At 34.5% G+C, this 25,194-nt stretch overlaps 1 protein-coding gene across 4 annotated transcripts in view; it reads left to right on the top strand.

Annotated features, from left to right (window-relative positions):
• LOC145690382 (uncharacterized) overlaps nt 1-25,194 on the top strand; it is a 161,969-nt gene that overhangs the window by 117,098 nt on the left and 19,677 nt on the right. For all 4 annotated transcript variants that reach the window (XM_081765212.1, XM_081765215.1, XM_081765216.1 and 1 more), the window contains exons 2-4: nt 3,610-3,691; nt 22,492-22,600; nt 23,446-23,531. In XM_081765212.1, the coding sequence (XP_081621338.1) occupies nt 3,610-3,691; nt 22,492-22,600; nt 23,446-23,531 (277 nt within the window). The remainder of the gene's footprint in view (nt 1-3,609; nt 3,692-22,491; nt 22,601-23,445; nt 23,532-25,194) is intronic.

Genomic DNA, 25,194 nt, shown 5'->3' with positions numbered 1-25,194 from the left:
AAGAATTGCAGATACCGTTTTAGACGCATGACAGTTGAAGAAAACAATAATCATCCTTTTATTAGGCTGCACCTATTATTCTGTCCCTTGAATTTTGTCCGTTCTGTCAGAATTTCCTTTGGGTTTTGTCCTCTTAGATTTTGTCCTGCATTCGTAATAATGTATTCAGTAATTCTTACACATTCTGTAAGAAGAAAACTATATCTTCAAGTTTCATCATAAATTTAGATGTTACTCGTTCTTCTCGGGAAAAATTACTAGAATACAATTATACTATTAGCAGTTATTCACGTCTTCTTGAGTAAAGATGAATATGATTCTTTTTTTTTAAATATACCTGTAGGAAATGGAAAATTTGTTGACTCAGTTGTAAGAAAGCCGCTTAATTTTGTAACTGCAACGAACACAAAACAAATTTACTTCGGTCTAATATCAAGTCATTTCACAATAAAAAATCATTCGAATTATTTATTCCCATCGTGCTAAGGCTCGCAGTATTTATTATATATGTACTACAGTTTATATCCCCAAGATATGTTTGGTCATATAAGGGTCTATTGAGCAAACAACGAAAGAGAATGCACAAGGCGGAACTTAATAAAGAGTCGTAGTCTTCTACATCACAACTCCTTTTTCGGCATCATCTTATCAGCTGATTTGTCTTCTGTAAATAGCAGTAACACAAAATGTCAATATTATATATTGAAATACTTGTGTTTTTGTAGTTTCAATCAAATCAAAAAGCCAGTTAATCGGGCAAGGAAAAGGATTTATAAGATTTCCTTTCAGTTTGGTACTTTTGAAGGTGGAAGGCTAGAATAGCATGTAATAAATATACTTGGTGGCTTACGTAATTGTGGTTTCATACTGCTTACATTTTGAACAGTGATTATGATATCTTGTTTTAAATTGTATTGGTTATATTGACGATATGTGGTATCTAGTATTGCTAGTACTTACATTGATAACATAAGTATATATGACACATTGCATGTAGTCATGTATAGAAGACAAATCATCTGAGCAGGTGATGCCGCAAAAGGAGTTGTGATGTAGAAGACAAAGGCTCTTTTCTAGAGGGAGGTCGCCTTATGCGTCGTCTTGCATTTTGTTTAAAAATATATTTATTACATGCTATTCTAGCCTTCCACCTTCAAAAGTATGAAACATGTCTTGAAGATGTGAACTGTGACACCTTTAAGTACTACAAGCCTTAACATGTTGGAAATAAACTACTGGAAACCCAAATAACATTTTGTTGTGAAAAGTCTGTGTCACGTTCGTTTCAGTTGTAATGTCAAAAGGCTTTCTTGCAATTAAGTCAATCAATTTGAGAAAGGAGAGGTAATGTAGAAGACAAACGCATTTTCTTAAGGGCAGTTTTATGCATCCTCTTGCATTGTTTAATATATGGCCAAACATGTCTTGGGAATGTGAACTGTGGCAGCTTTTGAGTACTGCAAGCCTTAGCATGTTGCAGATAAACTACTGGAAAACTGAATAAAATTTTGTTGTGAAATGACTTGATATTAGACCGAAGTAAGTTTGTTTCATATTCGTTTCAGTTACAATGTTAAACGGGTTTCTTGCAACTGAGTCAACTAATTTACCATTTTCCTGCAGGTATTTTTTTTTCTAAAAAAAAAAAAATCACATTAATCTTTACTAAAGTAGATATGAATAACACTGCTAATAGCAGAACTATACCCTAGTTATTTTTGATAATAACATAACGATAATTAATAACATAATGATGAAACTTGAAGAAATAGTTATTCTTCTTACCGAATCTGTTAGAATTACCAAAGAAAATTTCCCTAGAAAAATCTCTTCCTGCACAGAATTCCCCGTCTCGAAAGATTAGGCAGAACAGGAATTCCCGTTCTGCCTAAAGATAAGATAATTGAAAATATTTTCTACAAACTCCTGGAGAGCCTTTAGGAAGAACAGGAAGACCCCTCGGGGGATTAGGAGAACAAGAGGTGTTCAACTTCATCCAGATGATCCTCAAGCCCCCCTCAAGAGTTCCAGCTGTGTGAAAGGGAGCTTTATCATTCTAAAATATGACATAAGTACCTGGAAATAACATGTGGACCATACGATACACATGGTATCATAATCGCGGGCAATGACGTGACCAGTAAGCGTCAATACAGGACCCACTGGAAACCAAGATATTCGACACACAGCATTACAAAGCTGTCACTATGTTTCACGTTTGGACAGAGACACTATAAATATTAAGCTTCTTTGGACTTTGCCATACAAATAAATGTCTGTAGTTTAAAATAAGATGAGCGATGACTCAACCGACTATATCGCGTGACATTTATAGTTATCAGCGGTTTGTGTTGTATGTTCATGACACCATTGGTGTCGTGCTAAAGCGTTACAGTTCATTATCAGCGATTTCGACTGTGTAACCTGATCCTGTATGTCTAGTCATGTAACTCACGCTGGAGTGTGAATGTCAACACAAGCCGTGTTAGCACGACTGTTCAGACTGACAATCCGGCTTGACCATACCTACATCAAAATGGGTTAAAATTTTACCACAATTTTATTGGAATAAGAATTTTTATGGATGTTTCTTCAGTATCATGTCATAACTTAGGTTTTTGTTTAAAAATTATTATAATTATTTTTCTGTCATTCAATATTTTTAATTTCTAAAAAATAACCCAAAATTAAAAAAAAATCATGGAGGACAAACTACCCTCCCTTGGTGCAACATTGTACCATAATGTGCTTTAGGTTATTTCCAGTAAGTTGAAGATTCTGACAATAGGCGTCGCTACGGGTGCAGCTAACGCGAAGCGTTGTAGTGTACACCTAAATAGAAGAGACATGCTTATTTCAGAGTGATAATATTAAAAAATGGAATCATAATGTACACGCATCAAGGGAGGGCTTTAAAAATGTTAACCACATAAATCATTATTTTCTGCCCCAGAAAATGTAATGTTGTTCTCTATTTTGTACTAACTAAATTATAAACTAAGACAACTGAAGGCATGAACCGCTTGGTGTACTTAGGGTTAATGTTCAGCGGGACCTTTGACAGAGGGTGCTCTTTCTACCACTGTTCGTCTTCGTCAATATATATATATATATATATATATATATATATATATATATATATATTCGTGAGTTTTGTAGGCCATCATCATCTCGGACATTGCGATCGCGATACGTCCAACACACTTGCCATTTTCTTCATGCTCATACGACTTAAACGAGCGTCAACAATTTTTCCCTCTTTGAAAATCAAAGAAATCATCCATTTTACACTATCACCTTATACTGACTTCACTATACCCTATCATTCTATTGTTCTTTGCGTAATACAGAGTGTGCTCTAACACAACTAATCAACAGGTTGGCACTTTGGTCACCGCCTGACCATTGTCAACTTAGACATCTTATGTGTTTCCAACTTCAGGTGTTTCCATTAAATTGATAAGCATCTGTATATGTTTATGAAATAAGAACAAAATCACGGAAGCTGTTTCTGAGAATGTGAAAAATGTTATGACGAACGACGGTCTCACGGTAAAACTGTAATAACGTAATAAAAAATATTTACTTTTTCTTTTCATTCTATTTCAGCTGCACAATGTGGCAGATGAAACGCTGCTGTTTTTGCTGTAGGATAAAAACTGGTGCCTCGGTTATATCATGGGTTGAAATCGTAAGTTCCTATATAATACTTATAAACCTAATTTTAAAGATGTACATACCTACATTTAGAACAGCAATTACTTCCTATGCTAAGCATATAGACTATATTAGCGATCTTCATTAAATGCTGTTTAAATATCTTTTTGTCATATTCTTTATTGGTCGATTTACGTCTGTTTTCAGTACCAAAGCTATATAAGACGACCTACTTTTTAAAGTGGGATTCGAGCTATCTTTCTACTTTGTATTCTAGGTAAATATCCTCAATGGATAATGAAACCAGCATTACTTCTATAAACAGCAGGCACGTTGGACAGTATACCATAAGGGGATATTTGTCATACTAGCATAAATATTTGAATATATATGAACAGTTTCTAACATACACTGGTTCAATTTTGTATTACTTGCTATTGTAATATGTTTATAAAACAATATTAATGTCTACAGAGGAAGTAAGTTGGGTATGTAAAGATTACTTTCACTTTCTTATGCGTGCTCAATTTAAGCTTTCATTACAGACTTAAAGCATATTCCAAGTAGCATACGAGTAGATACATATTCAAGTAAATGCAACAAAATACACAGGACTAACTTAAAAGTGAATACCCAACGATCACTTCAATTCACTTTATCGATAGCTTCACAATGGAGATCCTTTCTAAAAGATTAGACTTCTTGCGCCATTTTAGTTTAACATGTCATTGATTTATAGGAAAAGGAATTTGTTTTTCCTTTCACCTTTGTAATAAAAACGGGAAGATTCATTTTACCGATTTCTTTTTTTTTTTTCAAGTCTACTATAAATAATTGTTGCATTGTGCAAAGTAAAAGATTACACTTATATTATACTTTTCGTCCTTTACTAGAAAGGAATATTCGTGGAATATATTCGAAAGGAATACAGGAATATTCGTCTGTCTGTCGACAGGTATCAGAGCGAAAACAGTAAGAAAAAGTGAAATATTGTTTTTATATATATATCAACTTACCGTCCCTAAAATAGGACGGTATAGAGAAAGAAAGAATCTCTCGCTATAGAGAAAGAAAGAATGGTAAGATAGTATTCAAAGTTTTTTTTTAAAAGAGTTTGGTTTACCGAAACTCATTTATACCCTCTTGTGTGTCCACTTAGCATCCTCCGTCAGTCCGGGAGAAAAAAATATCAAAAACTACTTAATGACGTTGATTTAGCTGATATTCAAACCGGAAGTGATGGAAATCGACCACTTCCGGTTTTAACGTTGTTCACTATAGAGAAAAAAGATAATAGATAAGGAGAAGAGCTTTTCTGCAGTCGATTAATCGTCTCAAGAGTAACTTTCACCTTCATCCTTAATTCTCTACTGAAACCGGTCATGTGGTTCGGATCCCACATTACACTGTTATATCCACGTCTCATATACCTTCACTGTTGAGCGGAAAGCTACATTCAAAATCAAATAACATTTTCTCAAACCGGAAGTGGTATAAATCAAATACAACTTTCGATTCCAGTATTAATCTACATAGAGCATAAAGGATAAGACAGAGCGACAACCGTTTAGTGCAATATTTATCGTTCTAACAATACGTACCATTTTTAGCACTCTATTAAAACCTAAAATGGTTTAAAAAAAAAAACACTTCCGATTTTAACGTTGATTACTGTAGAGTAAAAGCAATAGCCCTAATAGATAGACAGAAGCAGTTTTCTGCATTATATTTTAGTAGTAGAAATCGGAAATAGTAGAAATTTACAACTTCCGGTAACAAAGTTAGTCACTGTTAGACGATAAGAGAAACAGATACTTTAACGGTTTCTAATATAAAATTAGTGTATCAACTGTAACGTTAATATATATATATATATATATATATATATATATATATATATATATATATATATATATATATATATATATATATATATATATATATATATCTTCTGTTACGTTACATTCCCTGATTCCAAATGTATATATTAAATATTTATACAGTTCACGAGATTATCATGAATCACATAACACAGTTATTCACTTTTAGACTAGGTATGTTTTCCCACATATACCTTATTTTTCCACATTAAAATATTATACATTCATTCTTTTTAAGATGGCTCTTCGTTCTATCTTTCTTTCTTAGTTACCGTAACAACGACATCAAACAGATAAACAAGTTGCCATAGCAACGAAATTAAGAAATCTTTCGATATGATACAAATATTTAAATTATTTCTTTATATTTTTCTTCTTCTTCTTCTTAATTGCTTGTGCCTTTAAAATAGCACTTTTGCCCATAAATATAAACAATACTTAGAAAGTACATACAAAAAATATACATTATCGTTGTACAACACTAGATCCAATCTCAGTTCTAATATCTGTACTGAAATTGTAAATAGAATAAAAACCTACTACCACTTCCAGTTTCAGTACAGATTCTATAGAACAAATTTGAGATATAGTGATATATTGTATATTAAGAAAAGTCCTTTGATATTAATTTTGTGTTTCAGGAGTAGGTTCAATTTCAGATTAAATTCCTCTATAGGAACTGAAAGTTATACAAATCTGTCAATTTATGTGATAATAAAAAGTTGAAACGGTGAGAGAAAGCGAGAGACTGTTTTATATCTTTATAGATTCAGAATACTAAGAGTACGGTTTACTCGTTCCCATTTCTCCTATATTGAAACTGTAATTGATAATTATATATCTTCTGCTTTCAATGAATTAATAATTACGGTTTAATGGTTACGTCAGCGTCGAGGTTATTTGTCCACGATAAGGCCAATGAGAGCACATTAAATTTTTATTTTAACACTTGTAAAAAGAAAAAAAACACGCTTTTCAAATCAAAGTGCTTCAAAATAAGATACTAAACTTTAAAAAAAGTCGTAAAAGAACTAAATAACAAAATGCAAAATACATAACAAGAATATAATTTTAAAATGTAGCAATATTATTGGCATATGACACGAATAATTTAGAAAGTAAACTTCAGAATGTTAGATACTTCAATTTCACGAATCAAACTGAGAATGCCGTTACTAAAGACAACATTATCCTTCAAAATTTGACTAAGATTTTCAAACAATAATAAGAGTACATTGTTATTTCACACACTAAATAACAATGTGTTATATAAACATGTCCGAGTTAGTCTCGGTTCAGACGAGCAGAAAAGTCTGCTGCGAGCCCGCAGCAGAAAACTCTGTTGCGCACCCGCGCGAGATCCCTTCATCACGACAGCTACTACGACGTCTGCCAATTGCCCAAAAGAGGTTTCACTGAATGATGCTTATTGTCGTTTGCCTGGTTCCAAGCTGCTTGCCAGTGCAAGCGCATGCGTTGCACAAAATAGCTACGGAGATTTGTTCACGGGATAGAGTGCTCCAGTTCAACATCCTCAAATGCAGTGTTCTAGGCTGCTGCATCAGGACATTGTTTTACTTGAACGAGAACATGTCCCTGTCCCAGCAGACAGCCACGACACAGCATTGTTGCTGAAGCTGAACACTTCTAGTTTCAATATGGAACATCTGTAAATCAGAAATGTATCCTAGTTGCATAAAGTGAAATGAAACTCATTGTTTTATATTTATTAATCAAATTGTTTTAAGTACAATACAAATTCATTTTTATAAAGCCAAGTTTATTTAAAATAAAACTTGAAGAAGTCACTAAAATGAAACCATTAAAATTCCTTTCCATTAAAGAAAGTATTCTTTCCCATATAAATTAGTTGACTGGGAAACTAAGAACCAACATCTACTCAACAACTTCAAATTATGGAAAACAAGCTCATTTCAACAAATCATAAATAAATAAATAAATAATAATAGTAAATATAATAATAATAAAAGAGAAAATAAATTACATAGACGGGTTCTCACCTCTAATATTTTTTCATGCTCTCTATTGTAGTGTCTGTTCTTTGAATATCATATTGCTTCTACATTTAGAAAAGAAGAAACAGATCCCTGGAGTCCTTAGTTCGATCCCAGTCTGCGTCAAGTGAACTTGTAGTGGTAAAACACTGTGTGTGTAGGTTCTCTCGTTTCCTCCCACTTTCTTCAGTCCACCGTTATCATCTATCTCATCATCGTCTCTTAGTGGGGTGCATAAACGTCAGACGTAAAACTCATATATATATATATATATATATATATATATATATATATATATATATATATATATATATATATATAAGAAGACTTTCTTCCAGAAAACAAAATATCGGGAGAGGGGAAGTCATAATGTGAGCGACCTGCATTGACACACGAATTGCTAAAGGGCATGACCTGGACGAGAGCTGCGTTTAATCACAATTTAACAACTCCGGAGAGGTGGTCGGCCTCCCCTCTTCTACGTCCAGCCTTGGGCTGCTATATCTGAGCTCCAGATGTTGACAATTGTTAAACAAAATTGTAAATACAATAATTTAAAAACTTGAATGAGAAAGAGCTTATTTTTACCGAGTTATAGCGAAGTATCGAAAGTGCGACATCATGACGTTATACTGTGGGTGAGTTATTTAAATTTTAAAAGTAGGTCTCAAAAAGCATAAGTCACGTAAGACTTTTGTAAAACAACAGTATAAAGATCTATAATTCCCAGCGGAACAGAAACGTCCTTTTAATTAGGGCTTACGTATGAGGGAGGGCGTTATTAGAAATCAGAACTATTTATGACATTTTATTGATAGATATTGCTATTTTGAGGAAAGGAAGAGGGCATGCAGAAAAGAATTGATTGGTTGTTTATGGTTCTGAGGATGTTGAATACCTGAGTCGTCTTTGTTTAGGAGGAACTATTTTTTATATGTTCTTTGAAATCAACTTGAATTTTAATGCCTTGATTCTAATGATTTCTGTTTCAAATTTTTTTAAATGTACACCTTGTCTCAAAAAGGTTGAGCGCATTCTTTATTGGTGTTTTGAGGCAAAAAATTTCTAAGTCCAGCTTCGGGTATCTTCGGGAAAAAGTAAGCCAGGTTCGAACCTCCAAGCCAGCCTTTGCAATCGGGAAAAAGTTTGCAGATGTGTTTTTCTTCTTTTAAATATAATAAGACTTGTTACCAAGTGTTTAAAAAAGCAACATTGATTGAAATACTTAATGATACAATATTTCGAAACTTTTTTTTTTTTTAAATGTCAGCACATGCTTGTTTGTCATTTAGCTCTCCATACGTAATGGAACATTTAAATACATTAAAGAATCTTTCCATATGTAAAAGAATGCTCAAAGTTAAGAAATAGAATATAATTATCGCCTGAGTACTAAAATAAAAGTCAAAGTAGAATAGAAACAGCGTTTGTAATGGATATGAATGTCATAATTATCTTGAGATCCGTTATACATCGCTAGAAGCTTATTTCTAGAAGTCCTTGTGTTAGTTCATTGGTAAGCTGTCGGATTTCAAATCATAAGGTTAAGAGTTCGAATCCCGTCTAGGTTAATCCTTTTTTTAAAATTATATTTTCCGCAATGCATGAAAAATTATATAAAATAATTACATTAGAATACATAAGTTGTGTATATATAACATAATCATTGCAGAACATAGTAATTATTATGTTTAAAATATAACATCTGAGATAATTTTCACAGTAGGTCGGTATTATATATGAGGATGTAAATACAAGTTAGGAAAATCATTTAATAGCAATAAATAAGTTATGTAGTGTCTTTATTTGCATCTATTTGTCATACAGATGTAACTTCTCAATATTCTCATTACAGCATGTCATTTACATTCGTGAAATACAATATATTCCTACGGATATAGACAGTGTATAAACAGAGTATCCAAAGTCGTATCCTGCTTCAAGACACATAACTTTTCCCGATCCCCTTAACGTCACGGGAAGAAACACAAATTCTCTTTAGAACGGAATGTCGTTACTTAGAGTCTCATTCCAATACGTTGAATATGCTTTTGTATATTCATCTCTCTCTCTCTCTCTCTCTCTCTCTCTCTCTCTCTCTTTCGCTTTGTTTATGTGTGTGTGTGTGTGTGTTGCGGAATATCCCAAGTTGAATACAACATTTGCCAAGTATATGAGCATCATTGTCATCGAATACCAGAAATTGAAAGTCGTGTTTCTTCAGGTTGGGTTTGCGTGTTCATGTTAGCTCACTGGTAGAGTACTGACTTGCCAATAAAGAGGTCTTGAGTTCAAAGCCTACAGCTAATTATCATTCTTTTGTTAGTAGGATTGCACAGAAATCGGATACAAGGAGTGGTTTACTTCTAGAAATATTTTCAGAAGCGTTTAGGTAGCCCTGAAAAGGGCTGTTTTCGGGAGTTAAGGCGGGGACATTAATATTGTGTCCAAGACCCTTCTGAATTTATTACACGCTCCATTCTTCTGGGCATGGAATCTATTACATGGGTGACAAATCTATCTCCTTCCCCTACCTCCAGCCATGCTTCGGAAACAAGATGCCACAGGTCATCCTGAGTTCTTGGTGGATCTGCCTCAGGCCAACTTTCCCTTAGAGTACGCTTCACTTCTGCCCACATATTTTCCATGAGATTGAGGTCTGCCCCACGAGCGGCCAGTCGATTAAATCAATCTCAGGGTGTCCTGCGAACCATTCCTGAATCACACGGGAAGTATGTATTGGCGACTGGTATTGCTGGAACTGAATTACACCATCAGGCTGAAATACCCGTACAGATAGCACCATGATATTACTGATAATGTCTAAGTACTGAGCATTGCCCAGATGTCCTTCAATTCTGTGAAGCTGTCCTGCTCCGCGACTGGAAATCCAACCCCAACATAAAATAGATACATGGCCACTGCGATTGCAAGCAGCCACATATCCATGGTCATATCGGGTGCCTCTCGGACGATACACAAAACGGCGTCCCTCCTTTGATGTTGTGAATATGGATTCATCTGAGAAAACTACGTTTTCCCAATTGAGACCCACATTCGCCTGTGCAAACGCGAGACGGTAAATTTTGTGGTCGTCTGAGAGTTTTTCCTTCACGGCAGCAACACGGCCACGTAACCCAGCATGACGAAGTCTTCGCAGAGCTGTATGCTTACTACCAGGAAAGAGAGAAACTTCCCTTAGCTGTCTAGACGTCCTTAGTGGGTCTAACCGGGCTTCGTTTACTAATCTCGCATCTTGGGCTTCGGTTGACACATGCGGACGACCAGGAGATCGTAAATTATCAGTCTGACCTGTAGCGCCATATTTCCGAATCCATCGCCTTCCTGTAGAGGCCGGGACACCTACTCGCCTGCTAGCTGCAGTTGCACAATAACCTTCCAACTCCCATAAAGTAATTACTGCTGTACGTCTATCCATAGTTACCAATGTTCTGAGCTGTGAGAAGGAAGCAATAGGTAAAAGCTAGTACCTGACGTGTGATTGATTACTTGCACGACATGCCTATTGTGGGGAACAGCGTTGCCAGATCTAGCATAATGATGCTAGATCTAGCATAATTTGCATGTCTCTAGCATCTAGCATCTTGCTTTTAGCATCCTGCCCAAATCTAGCACAATTTCAGCAAGTTTATCAAAAAGCCGTAAAACCTGGAGATGAAAAAGAAGTTGGTCGTGGGAAGAAAAAGAACGGCAGAAATTTATCCTCTTCCATTGATTCATACAGTTGGTAAACCATACAGGCAGTCTTATTTTCCGAAGTAAGTTCGAAACGTCTTTGGGCTATTTTGTGGCTCCACCCAGGGTTTTCTAATCCTTTAACTCCGAGGCATGGGCGGAGCTATGGGGGCCATTCTCCCCCCAACTTTTTGACAACTTCACCATCTTTATTTCTGACTTCATGATCATATTTATTCCTGAAATGACAGCTCCGAGACCGACCAAAAATATGCCGCCCCCCCCCCCCCAGCAGACGATTCCCAACTCCGCTTATGCTGCGAAGTAATTTTCTTTCAAAATATGTAAACAAAAACTTTGCATTCATTTATACGATATATACGCCATTGAGTCTGGCAACGACTGCATTAATTTAGTTGAGTTAAAATTTTGGTGCGTGAAGTATTGAGTTCTATCCATGCATTCTTGCTCTCTGTGTATTTTAAGTTACGTTATCGTATCTCAACTTCGTTTTTTTTTTAACTCCTGAATTAGTAATTATGAGGATCTAGCATAATTTGACCGAATCTAGCATAAGTTCGATCAGGTTTTGGAATAATTCCGAGCTGTGAGTCTGGCAACGCTAGTGGGGAACGACTTGGTCAACGACTCGCGAAGGAAATCTGAAAATGGTGCGCCGTAATAATGATATCAAAAACAGTTTTTATAAAGGAATATTAATACATACGAAAGCTGTTTAAAGAATGAATTGTTATACTGACTTTACACGTATAAAAACATATACCATATACCAAACAGATTGAGCGATATGATGATAGCTGTTTTGAGACAAACTCTTTCGAAGTCCAACTTCGGGTATCTTCGGAAAACAGTAAACTAAAGCTGCTGGTTCGAACCTCCAAAGCCAACCTTAGTAATCGGGAAACGATGTACAGATATGTTTTTCCTTCTGTTAAATATAATAAGACATGTTGAAATGGTATTAAGTGTAGAAAAAAGTAACATTGAAATACTTAATGATACAATATTTCGAGACTATGTATTCCCACTCTCGTTTCGTCATTGTGATTTCCATACGGAAAAGAGCATTTACGTATGAGCTCAGTTATATTTCAGAAGCAGCTTCCGAAAAGCGGTCATGTTAGCTCAGTGGTACACCACCGAGCGTTTAAATCGTGAGTTCGATACCCGTTCAGGTGAAATTCTTTTATGATATTCTACTTTCCTCAATGCATGAAAATTATGTAAAATAGTTACATTACAATTCATCAGTTGTATATATCAGTTGAATATATATATTCATATCATCAGTTGTATATATCAGTTGAATATATATATTCATATCATTTCACGACATAAGTAATTCTTATCTTTAAAATATAACATCTGAGGTATAGACAGAACGTCGGTGTGTTATGTGTGAATATTGAATACAAATTTAAAAAATCGTGTAATAGCAATAAATAAGTTATGTAATGTATTTATTTGCAGCTACTTTCATCGCAGATAACTTCTCAATATTCGCATTACAGCATTTAGGTAGAGCATATCGAAAATCGGATCGTGGTCCAAGACAAAAAAACTAGCTAGCCCCAAACTGTCACGTAAGAAATTCGCGAATCGCAAAAGTAAAGTGAAGAGATTGAGAGCGGTAATTCCTTAATCGCTCTCTCTCAACTCTCTCTTATCTGCATTTATACACATAAAAGTGTATGTATGTATGTTCCAACATAACTCATGTATGCCTAAAGCAGGGTTTCTCAACCTGGAAGTCGCGGCCCCTAGGGGATCGCGAAGATAGGCGGAAGAGATAAATATAGTTAGAATCTAATACCAGAAATTATTTTTAAATATTAGTTTTAATTTTGTTCTGATAGGCATACTTTTATTTTTTATACACACTGTAAAGAACAATAAAAAATAAGTCTACTGAACATTATCAAAGGGTGTAGAATTCGTGTTACTATTCGGTTCAAAGTATCTTGTCGTCGCGAATTCTGTCGAGAAATTTGAAGCTTAAAATATACAAAACGATAATCATGCCTGTTGTTCTGTATGGTTGCGAAACATGGTCGCTTACTCTGAGGGAAGAACATAGACTGAAAGTATTTGAGAACAAGATCCTTAGACGAATATTCGGACCCAAGAGGAACGGGAATGGGGAACGGAAACTTCATAACGAGGAACTACATAATTTATACGGTTCACTCAACATTGTTAGAGTCGTCAAGTCTAGAAGGCTTAGGTGGGCAGGTCATGTAGCTAGAATGGAAGCAAGTAGAAACGCTTTCAAAATCTTGACTGGAAGATCAATCGGAAAACGACCATTAGGAAGACCTAGGCGCAGATGGGAGGACAATATTAAGATGGATCTCGCTGAGATAAGAATACAAAGTAGAAACTGGATCCAATTGGCTAAGGATAGAAGTCAGTGTAGAGCTTTTGTGAACGCGGCATTGAACCTCCGGGTTCCATAGGCCATAGAGTTAGTTAGTTAGTAGAGTTGTTTAAAAATGAATTTAAATCAAAGAGGTATGATATAAAACTAATAAGAACTGTATATAGAAATACTAGAAAAATACACATGCAACAAAACCTCCACATTGAAATACAATAAAAATTAAAACCTAATGAAACACCTAAGCATGGTGTAATTTCACTAGTGCAGCAATGTCCGGTTCAATCTTCATGACGAACATTATCAAGCCATTTTCAACTGATAAGCGATTTCTTATCTTTGTTTTAATGTTTACCATAAAAAAAAAAAAAACATTCGCACAAGTACGATATAGCAAATGGAATTATTACTTTTAAAGCAGCAATGCCCAGACCAGGATATTCTTCTCTCCTCATCAGGCAGAACTTGTCCAAGTCTTCGTTACAAAAAACCAGTTGCAAAGACTTGTCGCATGATCATTCTATTATTTGGTCAAGAAGTTGTGGGCTTAGATCGGATACGTTAATGGCCTCTTCAATGAAGGAGTTTAACATCCATCTTGAACCAGCACCTTCGTCGTTGGGAATATAGATATTACAGTTACTGTATCCACTGTCAGTGCCGGGCGCCGAAAAAAGGGGCCACACATTTCGGAGGAAGTGTGTTACTCATGTTAGGAAAGTGCATGTGCACATGTGTAAAATAGAAGGAAAAACGTAATAAAATGTGCTCAAAATTAAGGAAAGGTAGGGTTTATTTTGAAAATGTTATTGAGCTTCGTGCCAACCATGGTGGCGCTTCGTAGCTAGTCTGTCGACGTCACTCATATATACGGTGACATCGTACTATACTCTCGCCCCGGGCGCTGATTTTCCATGGCACTGTACACTATAAACAAAAAAATGGATTCTACTATTATAGAAATAGGTATGTTAAAAATCCCACACAAGCTTATTATAAAACAAATTATAAAAGGTTCGCTGGCAAGAGCGTGTGATAAAAGGGGATCGTGATAGGAATTAGATTGAGAACCACTGGCCTAGAGTAATTTTAACCACATTTCTTATGGTTTCAAAAAGAGTGCTGTCGGGTTACCTATGGTGAATGGGAGGGGGATACATATAAAAGATTGCTAGAAAATGATCGATATTAGATTCATAGTTTTCGAGGTCGCTTAGATAAATAGTGAGACTTTCAATTTCGCTTAACTCCGATTAAGCTCTCATTAGTAGGGATGGGCACGAACGATTTTTCTTTGAAACTAGACTCGACTCGAAACAGACATCTTTGAGGTCTACTCTTGGACTCGGCGCGAAAAATATCTTCCAACTCGACTCGGATTAGAGTCAAGTCGAACCAAAACGAGCCAAATCCTGTGTGTAGTCCTACCTAGACAATACATAGACAATAATTATTCTATCATCAATTATAGTACTATTACTACAAATAATAATAATAATAATAATAATAATAATAATAATAATAATAATAATAATAATAATTATTATTATTATTATTATTATTATTATTATTATTATTATTATTATTATTATTATTATTATTATTATTATTATTATTATTATTATTATTATGACAACACCGTGTACAAACATGAACAATAGATGGTTAGTAAAATGGATGGAATACTAAAAGCTAGTTGACTGCCGACGTCGGTAGTCATGAACTCTACAAGGCAAAGACATCGTTCATTACTCTAAGCTGTAAGCGTCGTTGGGCTACAGATGATCAACTATTGACCTCTCATCAAAAATTGGTGGCCCCGCAGCGACAATCCGCGGTGGCCCAAGTTCCATTTTGAAAACTTTACTACCAGCAGCAGAGACGCGATGAAACGCCAACGAACCACAAAATTACTCTCCCAAAATATGTCAAAATGCCTATATGTGTGATTTGTTTATATTTAGGTGAATCAAAAAAAAAACACAAAACAAATACCCGGGGTGGACGCAAACTATCAATATTACGATTACTAGGCACGTGTTCTTCTGACTTCCCCACGGAAACGATCATAAAAAGCTTGGTTGTTGAAGGATAAATCATTGACGTCTTAATTTAGCCAATCAGACAAACCCCTACATCTCGAGTTCTAGAAGGTGATACCGTGAACCATTTCAGATTTATTGCTTCTTGGTGGAGTACTATCCATGAGCAAAATTTGAGCATAATAACAGACATGCATCTTCGGTGCCTCTTATCTTTAGTATAATTTTAACCAGAGATGGTGTGGGTCAATGAAAATTTGATCCATGGCCCATCATGACCCACTATCACCCACCACCCAAATGCCCCATTGGCCCACTCTGATCCATCAACCATCGTGATCCACTCTGACCCACCACCAACTATGAACCACTCTGAACCATTGTGACCAACTCCGACCCACCAAAATCCATCGACATCAACTCTGACCGATGGCCCACGTCCTCCTCTCCATCAGGGGCGGATCCAGGGGGGGCGAGCGGGGTGATCGCCCCCCCCCAGAAGAGGAAACTTTCTTATTTTACATATATAAATAAAACCCATCCCAAAGTTTGAAGCCCTTAAAAGTAGCAGTATGACAATCCACCGCCCCTCCCAGAAGTCGGTCCTGGATCCACCCCTGCTCTCCATTGACTAAAGAGGTTACACTTGTAATAAAACAAGACTGTGAAATTATCACTTATCGGAGTTTGAATTTCTACCGTTAATGGCTCAAGCACCTCTCTGTTACAATACTGGTGGGTCTGACCTTTACGATATTGTATAATGGTAAAGTGTTTCTCATCTTCCAAATTAAAATGAATTTAAATTTATCATATATAATTATTTCTTTGTTGCCTTACAGACACATTTCAGTAGAAAATAGGGTGAAGTTTGAAAGTTTCAAATCAAGGAAAAGTAGACCAACGTAAAAAAAAAAAAAAAAAAAAAAAAAAAAAAGAGAGAGAGAGAGAGAGAAACTAATTTTCTATATAATTAAGCACGCCATACTAATTGAAAATGCCCATGTAATTAAGTTTAGACTACAAATTTTATGGCCATTTTTCTCTAACTTTATGGCTTGATTGCCTTATGCTCGGAACGCTCCATATATTAAACACCAGCTTCAGCAATTATAAATAGAAAGCAGTGGGTATAAAATTCAAAAAGAACTTTAGTTTGCATTACTCAATCTGTTTCTCAACTAATATCAATCGTTTTCGATTATTTTTACAAATCAACCCACTACCAATTTCCAATATATAGAAAATGCACCCCCGTCCCCCCTCTCATAAAAGATAATTTTAAAAAATGCCAGGACATATACTCTTTATTTTTAATAAAGAGTTATATGCTGAATTTCAGCTCTCAGTTGAACGGCTTGTGAGATACTAAATTTTTCGCAAAAATTCGGACTTCTACTCCCCCTAAGGATATGTATTATAATGAAAGTGACACGCGTATGATAACTTCCCAGTTGGGATTGGAGCCTGATTATATACCAAACGTCAATTCATTTGACTTTGCAATTTGACCGTGATGATTACGCAGACATATCCTTATTTCATATGTTACAGATGATTCAAAAATATTTTTTCAAGCAGTTAGCTCCTCTAGAATCTCACAGGCTGCATCCCAAAATCCAACTCCTACTATTCTATGACAATCCAAAAGTGACTGAACTTTTTTATTAAGAACAAATGACAAAAGAAAAATGGAGATCTTGAAAGTAAAATGTAGAAAAGCTCGGTGCCCCCAATAACTACATATTTCTCCGCCCCTTCATCCCGAACTTAAAAATAAAACTTAATTCGAATATGGTTAATTAGTGAATTTATTACAGTTAAATTCCACTCACTACATGCTACAGCTACAACTATGTAACAAAAAATAACAACTGTGAAACATGTTCTGAATTACTATTAGATTTCTTACGCTATTATTAAACATATTAGAATAGTAAAAGAGGATTGTTCGTGAAATAGTATATTTACTCTTGATTTATAACTTTTTCATACGGAAAAAAATAAAATATTATTCAAGTTTTAAACTTTGCTCTCTGCAAATATGTTGCCCTCTAGGCAATGGGACCAATGTGAAATGTGGACTAATATGGACTAATGGGAAATGCTGCACTGTTAGCGGCGCTGAAAACTTACGATTCGATTCTAATATCGAATGATTTCGATATCTTTATGTCGCTACGTAACCACCCTGGGTACTAATGGGAGCTTAATTGGACTTGAATTGAAAGTAGAACTATTCACCTAAGCGACCACGAAACTATGGATTCGATACTAATATCGACCCGTTTCTAGCATTTTTGATATATATCCCGACAGTACTCTTTTTCCAGACTGTAAGAAATATAGTTAAAATTGCTCTAGATATATCAGAATTATGTTGAAATGCACACATAAATCCATTTTTATATTCTGTATAAATAGAGAGTGAGCGAGCGAGCGAGCGAGCGAGAGAGGGCGACTCAAGGCATCACCACTTCCACATTGCAAAAGCATATATCAGGAATTGAATTGAAAATCTATGTAAAGACTTTCTGCTGTGGCATGCTTCATAAGGACAATTCCAGTCTGCTCACGTGACCTTTGGGGTTCATGAATTTTTTTTTGCGAGCGTTCCGACTTTGGATTCTCTGTTTATACCTTCTGTTTATGCATCGAATACCTTTTCAAGAACATAAATGGCATTCTGTATTATGAATGTTGAGAATTACCCTCTATATGACAAATAGCTGCAAATAAATACACTACATGATTTATTTATTGCTATTGAACGAGTTTCTTAACTTGTATTTACATCCTCATATATAATACCGACCTACTGTGAAAATTATCTCAGATGTTATATTTTAAACATAATAATTACTATGTTCTGCAATGATTATGTTATATATACACAACTTATGTATTCTAATGTAATTATTTTATATAATTTTTCATGCATTGCGGAAAATATAATTAAAAAAAATTAACCTAGACGGCATTCGAACTCACAACCTTATGATTTGAAATCCGACAGCTTACCAATGAGCTAGCACAACGACTTCCAGAGCCATGCTTCTAGCGATGTATAACGGATCTCAAGATAATTATGACGTTCATATCCATTACAAACGCTGTTTCTATTCTACTTTGACTTTTATTTTAGTACTCAGGCGATAATTATGTTATATTTCTTAACTTTGAGCATTCTTTTACATATGGAAAGATTCTTTAACGTATTTAAATGTTCCATTACGTATGGAGAGCTAAATGACAAACAAGCATGTGCTGACATTAAAAAAAAAAAAGTTTCGAAATCTTGTATCATTAAGTATTTCAATCAATGTTGCTTTTTTAAACACTTGGTAACAAGTCTTATTATATTGAAAAGAAGAAAAACACATCTGCAAACTTTTTCCCGATTGCAAAGGCTGGCTTGGAGGTTCGAACCTGGCTTACTTTTTCCCGAAGATACCCGAAGCTGGACTTAGAAAATTATTGCCTCAAAACACCAGTAAAGAATGCGCTCAACCTTTTTGAGACAAGGTGTACCTTTCTTCGAGAAAATTATAGGAGGCATAGTGCTCTGTACTAGAGTATTTACATCTTGTGCGTGAGGTCTCTGATTCAACCCCCGACCAAGTAAATTTGTGGTGGACAACATAGTGTCCGTGGGTTTACTCGGGGCACTCCAGCTTCCTCCACTTTTTCATTCCACCAATCCTTCAATCATCGTTCACTTGTCTGAATTATCGTCTCCCTTAGCCTAAAGGGCATAATCGTGGGACGTTAAACTGAAGTAGTTCATTTTTTCCTTGAAAATTAAAATGGATTTTGCATAATTTTAGTGATTATTGTTTAAGTAATTGGGTCTATTAATATTAAAGAGCTACGATCATGCCACTCGTGAAAACTACCCACTCGTAGATGAATTTCTAATTACATTTTTAGAGACTAATTTGAGAATGCAGAATCCACTGGAACTATTTTAAATCATACTGTTCGTGAGATCACGAAAAAAAAAAAAAATCCAAAGTTGAGCACTTTGAAGTGTCGTTCATACAAATAATAAACATGTTACGAAATGAAATCTTTCAGTGTAACTTCTATGATTACACCCTTTGAGGATAAGGGAGACGGATGATCTCGTAAAACAAGTGAATGATTATGGAAGAAGTGGTGGGATGAGAAAGTGGGAGGAAACGGGAGGAAACCCCCGACAAAACCCACAGACACGATGTTGTCCGCAATAAATTTGGCCGGGGATGCAAACAATAAAATTTTCCACTCTTGGATATATTTCTAATTACGTTTTTTAAATACAAATTTGAAGAATGCTGATTACAATCGAAATTAATTTTTAAACATGTCCATCCATAAAATCAGAAGAAAAATGACCTGAACTTTAAGATTTTTGATGTGCCGCTTATGTCAATATTAAGATTGTTCGTCCTTGGAAACTTTTTTAACTGTGCTATTTACACTAAATTTGCGCTTTACACTAATTTTACACTCACTTTTTACACTAATTTTTACACTAAATAAATAAAATGAAATTTGAACATATTCGTTCACTAGGTCACGAAAAAGTCATCTCAAAGTTGGGGTATTTAGAATACCGATTGCCCACATTTGACCACAGTTAAAATTGCACATTTTATACGAATTTTAAAACACTGAATCCAACGGAACTATTTTTAAACGTATGTGTAACCATTGGGTGTCCAGGAAAATGATCTCAAATTTGGGATATAAATAGATAGATACATAGATAGATAGATAGATAGATACATTGATTGATTGATTGATTGATTGATTAAAGATTAATGGGAGCGTCATCCTCGAGGCTATTTGTTCCCGTCACGATCAAAACCGTCTGGCGTAAATAAAATTAGGAACGACTATAGCAAAATTTAAGAAACCAAAAGCTGTTGAAAAAGTTAATAAAAATCGAAAGGAAGAAATTAAATAATAAATGTATGAGAATAACAAATATATAACAATAACAATAAATATCTAAAAATAAAATAATAATATATAACAATAATAATAAGTAGTGAGAATAGTAACGAAGATTAAAGTTTGAGGCGAACCTTACCACGTGCTCCTAGTACCGTCCACTCAGTATCCTGGGACATAGATAGATACATAAATATTAATATTCCCACTTTGTGGTATTTTTTATGATTCCATGGACAGATGTGTTTGAAAATCAATCGGATTCAATATTCTCAAATTAGTATTAAGAGGAGAATTAGAAATGCAACTGTTACTATTGAGGATCCCAAATTTCAGATCATTTTCTTCTCTTTATCGAATTAAGGGTATGTTTTGAAAATACTTCAATGTTACTCAGTATCCTCGAATTAGTATTTTAAAAAATGCAATTAGAAATACTTATATCTAAGCGTGAAAAATTTTAACTAGTGGCATGATCTCATTAGTTCTTTGTATCAGTTTTAACGCAATTTCTAAAAATAAGAGACATTTAGAGAGACTTCATGAGCAAACCAGTAAGATCACATAATTAAAATTCCGCTTTATTTAAGAGAATTCGGAAAGAAATATTCCCAACATAAATCAATGGGCTAAAAAGCAAACTTAACGAAGGTAGTCAACACTTATAATGTTCTTTCTAATATGGGGCGAAGTGAACTTTACATATTATTATTATTATTATTATTATTATTATTATTATTATTATTATTATTATTATTATTATTATTATTATTATTATTATTTTCGCTGTATCTCGGTTTAAACCGGTTTCAGCATCAACGGCGCCGACTTTCTAAAACTTATGTGGGTGCATATCAATGGCGAGGCGTGTTATATATTTTCAGGGAAGTTTCGATATTTGAATTATTTATTTTTAGTTAAAATTTTTTATGATCACCGTCATAAAGGGCTGTGCTGTATAAAGTTAAATATACCGGTACTATAAGGATAAGTTGGGGCTGCCCTAGCTCAGTTGGTAACACGGCTGACTTCAACGTAATAGAAATGAGTTCAAACCCGTGCCCAAACTAAAAATCTTGTGGGTGCTGGAGACCCGGAGCACCCACGTAGTCAGAGCGCATGTTCAGCTTAATAATCCGATGGCTGTCTCTGGCATGTTCAGATTATCTGAAGAGTTCTTATTCTCAAAAGAATTTCCTAACTATGTGACAGGTGTCTAATATTACTGATTTTTGTAGGTTTGTTAGGAGATGTTTTGTGTTCATCTGTTCCAGTTGCGTCACAGTACTTTTAGGAACAACTGTTGTAGTTGAAATAATGATTGGTCTTACTGTAACTTTCTGCCATTCCATAACATTTTGATTTCGTCTGCCAGGTTTTTAGATTTGCTTGTTTTCATACTGAATGTTGTACATAGCTGTAAGTCAATGGTACTGTTACATCTATGAAAGTTACTTGTTTGTCTATTTTATTGATAATGGTGATGTCGGGTCTATTTGAAGGTATCGTTACATCTGTTCTGATTTCTCGATCCCAGTAGAATTTGTATTTATCGTTTTCAATCACTGGACTTGGCATTATTATTATTATTATTATTATTATTATTATTATTATTATTATTATTATTATTATTATTATTATTATTATTATTATTATTATTATTATTATTATAGTTTAGAAAACAATAGGCAAATATAATGTTAAATCTAACTCACTAATGTTTAGAAAGATTGCAAGTAAACATTAGCTTATATCACCTTGAAGATGAGAAAATTAACAGTGAGAAAAGATATTTGGTATAGGTTGTTAAAGAAAGTGTATATTAATATAATCAAACTGAAATATTGATTACTTCTTTTTTGTAGATTGGTAGCTTCATGAATATACCTTTTCTATGTGTGATGGCCCTTTTCCCAACGATCTTTGTTCATCCCACAAGTCATATCATAAGTGACAAGTTCGATCCCGAAACAGGTAAGCTAAGTGAAAGAGTACGCTAGTGTAATTATAAATCTTAGGAAGCATAACATTAATAGATCGTAGAATAATTTGAATAGTCCATCTAACTTGTAACAACTAGTATGGTAACGAAACAATTTTAAAGTTTTAGAGATCAAAAACTTTTATGCATTTTTCGGGAAGAGATGTTCCATTTTACCAGAGCATTCAAGGTGAACAGATGGCTGATTTTTAAATTACAACTTAAACAATTGTGTTATTTGCTTGTTAAATCGCAATTAATATAGATAGGAATTTTAGGTGATGGGTCGTATTTCTTTTTCGTTATTAAAATGACCAAACTAGTTTTGTCTTGCAAAGAAAACATTAAATAAAAACTCGTCATTGTGTTTCAGTTGCTTTTTTTTTTCACATTTTCCATTGCAAACACTTTAATGCATTTTGCCCCCAATGTCATCACCTTTTTGAATTAAAGCGTTTCACATTTGAATTATCAATAATATTGTTAGCAAAAGGAAAAAAGAACACTACTTTTGCATCAGTCATCAATCTCGATCTGAGTTGATCTAAACACGGATCACCCACCTTAAAACTGTATTTTATTGTCTGATTTAGCCTCGGTGCTGAACGGGACGTTAGTTTCAGGCCAACAACAACAACAACAGAGCTTTCAAATACGTGGTATTTGCTTTATATATATATCACCCTTTAGTTTTATGTACTTGTAAAGTCATAGAACAGTAAGATTAGTTTTAGTACTATCTAAATGTTCTTACTATCAATTTTCTGTGATGAGCTAGTTTTAAATTGTCTTTTTAGGTAATAATATATAAAAAAACATGTTTATTCGTTTCTTTCAGCCATAACATGTGCAGCAGCCGTACTTGCTGTAGTTTATACCATCAATTTATTATGTGCGGGCTCTATGCTGCTTGGCGTGCTTAAGGTGTAGTATTATTATTATAGTATAGTATAGTATGGTATAGTATGGTATAGTATATTATAGTAAGGTATAGTATTATTATTTTCAATTCCAGATCACACTCTGGTTACAAAAAAGAAATTTTAAAAAATACTAGGTTTTTGTTGACCTTCGTTTCTCTGTTTGCGTCCTTGACTGATTTTGAAAAGAATTTTCCATTATTTCTATTGACGACTTGACAGAAAAAGTTTTCCTAGTTAATTTTAACCGTTTTCTTTTAGATATTATATGCAAATGTTAAGTAAGCTAAAAGTTTCTGTTAAGCGTCTCTTTAACATTTTAAGTAGAGGGATACTAACATACTTCTTCTTAACTTTCGCAAAACTATTTTGTAATAAACTGTTAATATTTTGACGCTTAAAAATTTCTGCCGCCAATATTAGTCGGTTCATCTTCTACAATATAGCCCTCCCTCCATGTCTAGTGGATAGTGCTGGCGCATTTGATACACATGGTTCTGGGTTAACTGTATTTCCTGTGGGAGAGCATTGAATGCATTACAGTCGTTCGGATTCGATCATAAAATATAGGCACCATCTCATGTACCCTCGGTACAGAAAAAAGGGACACTATACGTGTATATACATGCTTATATAGGAAGTGGACCCACTTCGTATTATGGTAGGTGGTAGACCCATGTTACACTAGAGTTCTGGTTATCACATCATATGATCTGCAGTAGCTGTAAGGAAATAAAACAACTGTATTGATACAAAATGTGATCCCTTAGGAGGGGGGAAGGGAATCATGTCTGAAGGTGCCCTTCAGTCTAGAAAAAAATAAACATATTAAATATGTATACTATGGATCCATTAATTCAATAAAGGCAATGGTTCTGACCACAAGTTAGGGTATATATGCATATTCAGAGCTCGAACATTTTTCTTGAGACCCAGACACCATAGTAATACAAATCTAATTTCATACATAGATCTGCATGCTTTGATTGTAATTATGGTTATTAATATAAATTGATTGAATATATCATTGCCATATATATAATAGATTTGAAACTTGGAATTTCATAACAAATTTATAATTATTTGTTCTCAATCCATCCAGAACATAAAAATCACAACTATGGTAGATAAAAATTGGGAATACTAACATCAAAAACTGGGCACTATACTCATACGGAGTATGTTAGAAAAGTAATGAGAATGATTTTGTGTCAACGATGAATTTTATTATTTTTAGTAATCAAAGTTATCCCTTTCAAAATAATCTCCGTGGACAGATACACAGCGATAGAGGCATTGTTTCCAGTCGGAACGTACTTGAACGCGAATGAGAATAAATTTTAACTTAAACAGTAACTGGAGTATCACTATTCATTTCAGCTACTCCGAAAACTCTGAATTGGACACTAATATCAATCGTTTTCGACTTTTTTTTTTTTTACATATCCTTAGGACAGGGTCTACTTATGCACCAAAACTAATCAAAAACGACATAGTGGTCTAGGAAAAGTTAGTTGTCCAATATCGTTAGATTTATTTCTATACTTATGTAGATATAGACTGTAATAAAACTCTAACACCCGTTATAAATATAAAACTGTAAATTATCTAAGTCTTACGACAGTAATATACTATCCTCCCCGCTGGTATAGTCGTTAGCGCACGTG

This window comes from Thermobia domestica, chromosome 7 (genome assembly GCF_964235325.1).
Source record: "Thermobia domestica chromosome 7, izTheDome1.hap1.1, whole genome shotgun sequence".
Taxonomy (NCBI): domain Eukaryota; kingdom Metazoa; phylum Arthropoda; class Insecta; order Zygentoma; family Lepismatidae; genus Thermobia; species Thermobia domestica.
The sequence above is the reverse complement of the archived record's forward strand: the minus strand, read 5'-3'. Positions and strand labels throughout refer to the sequence as shown.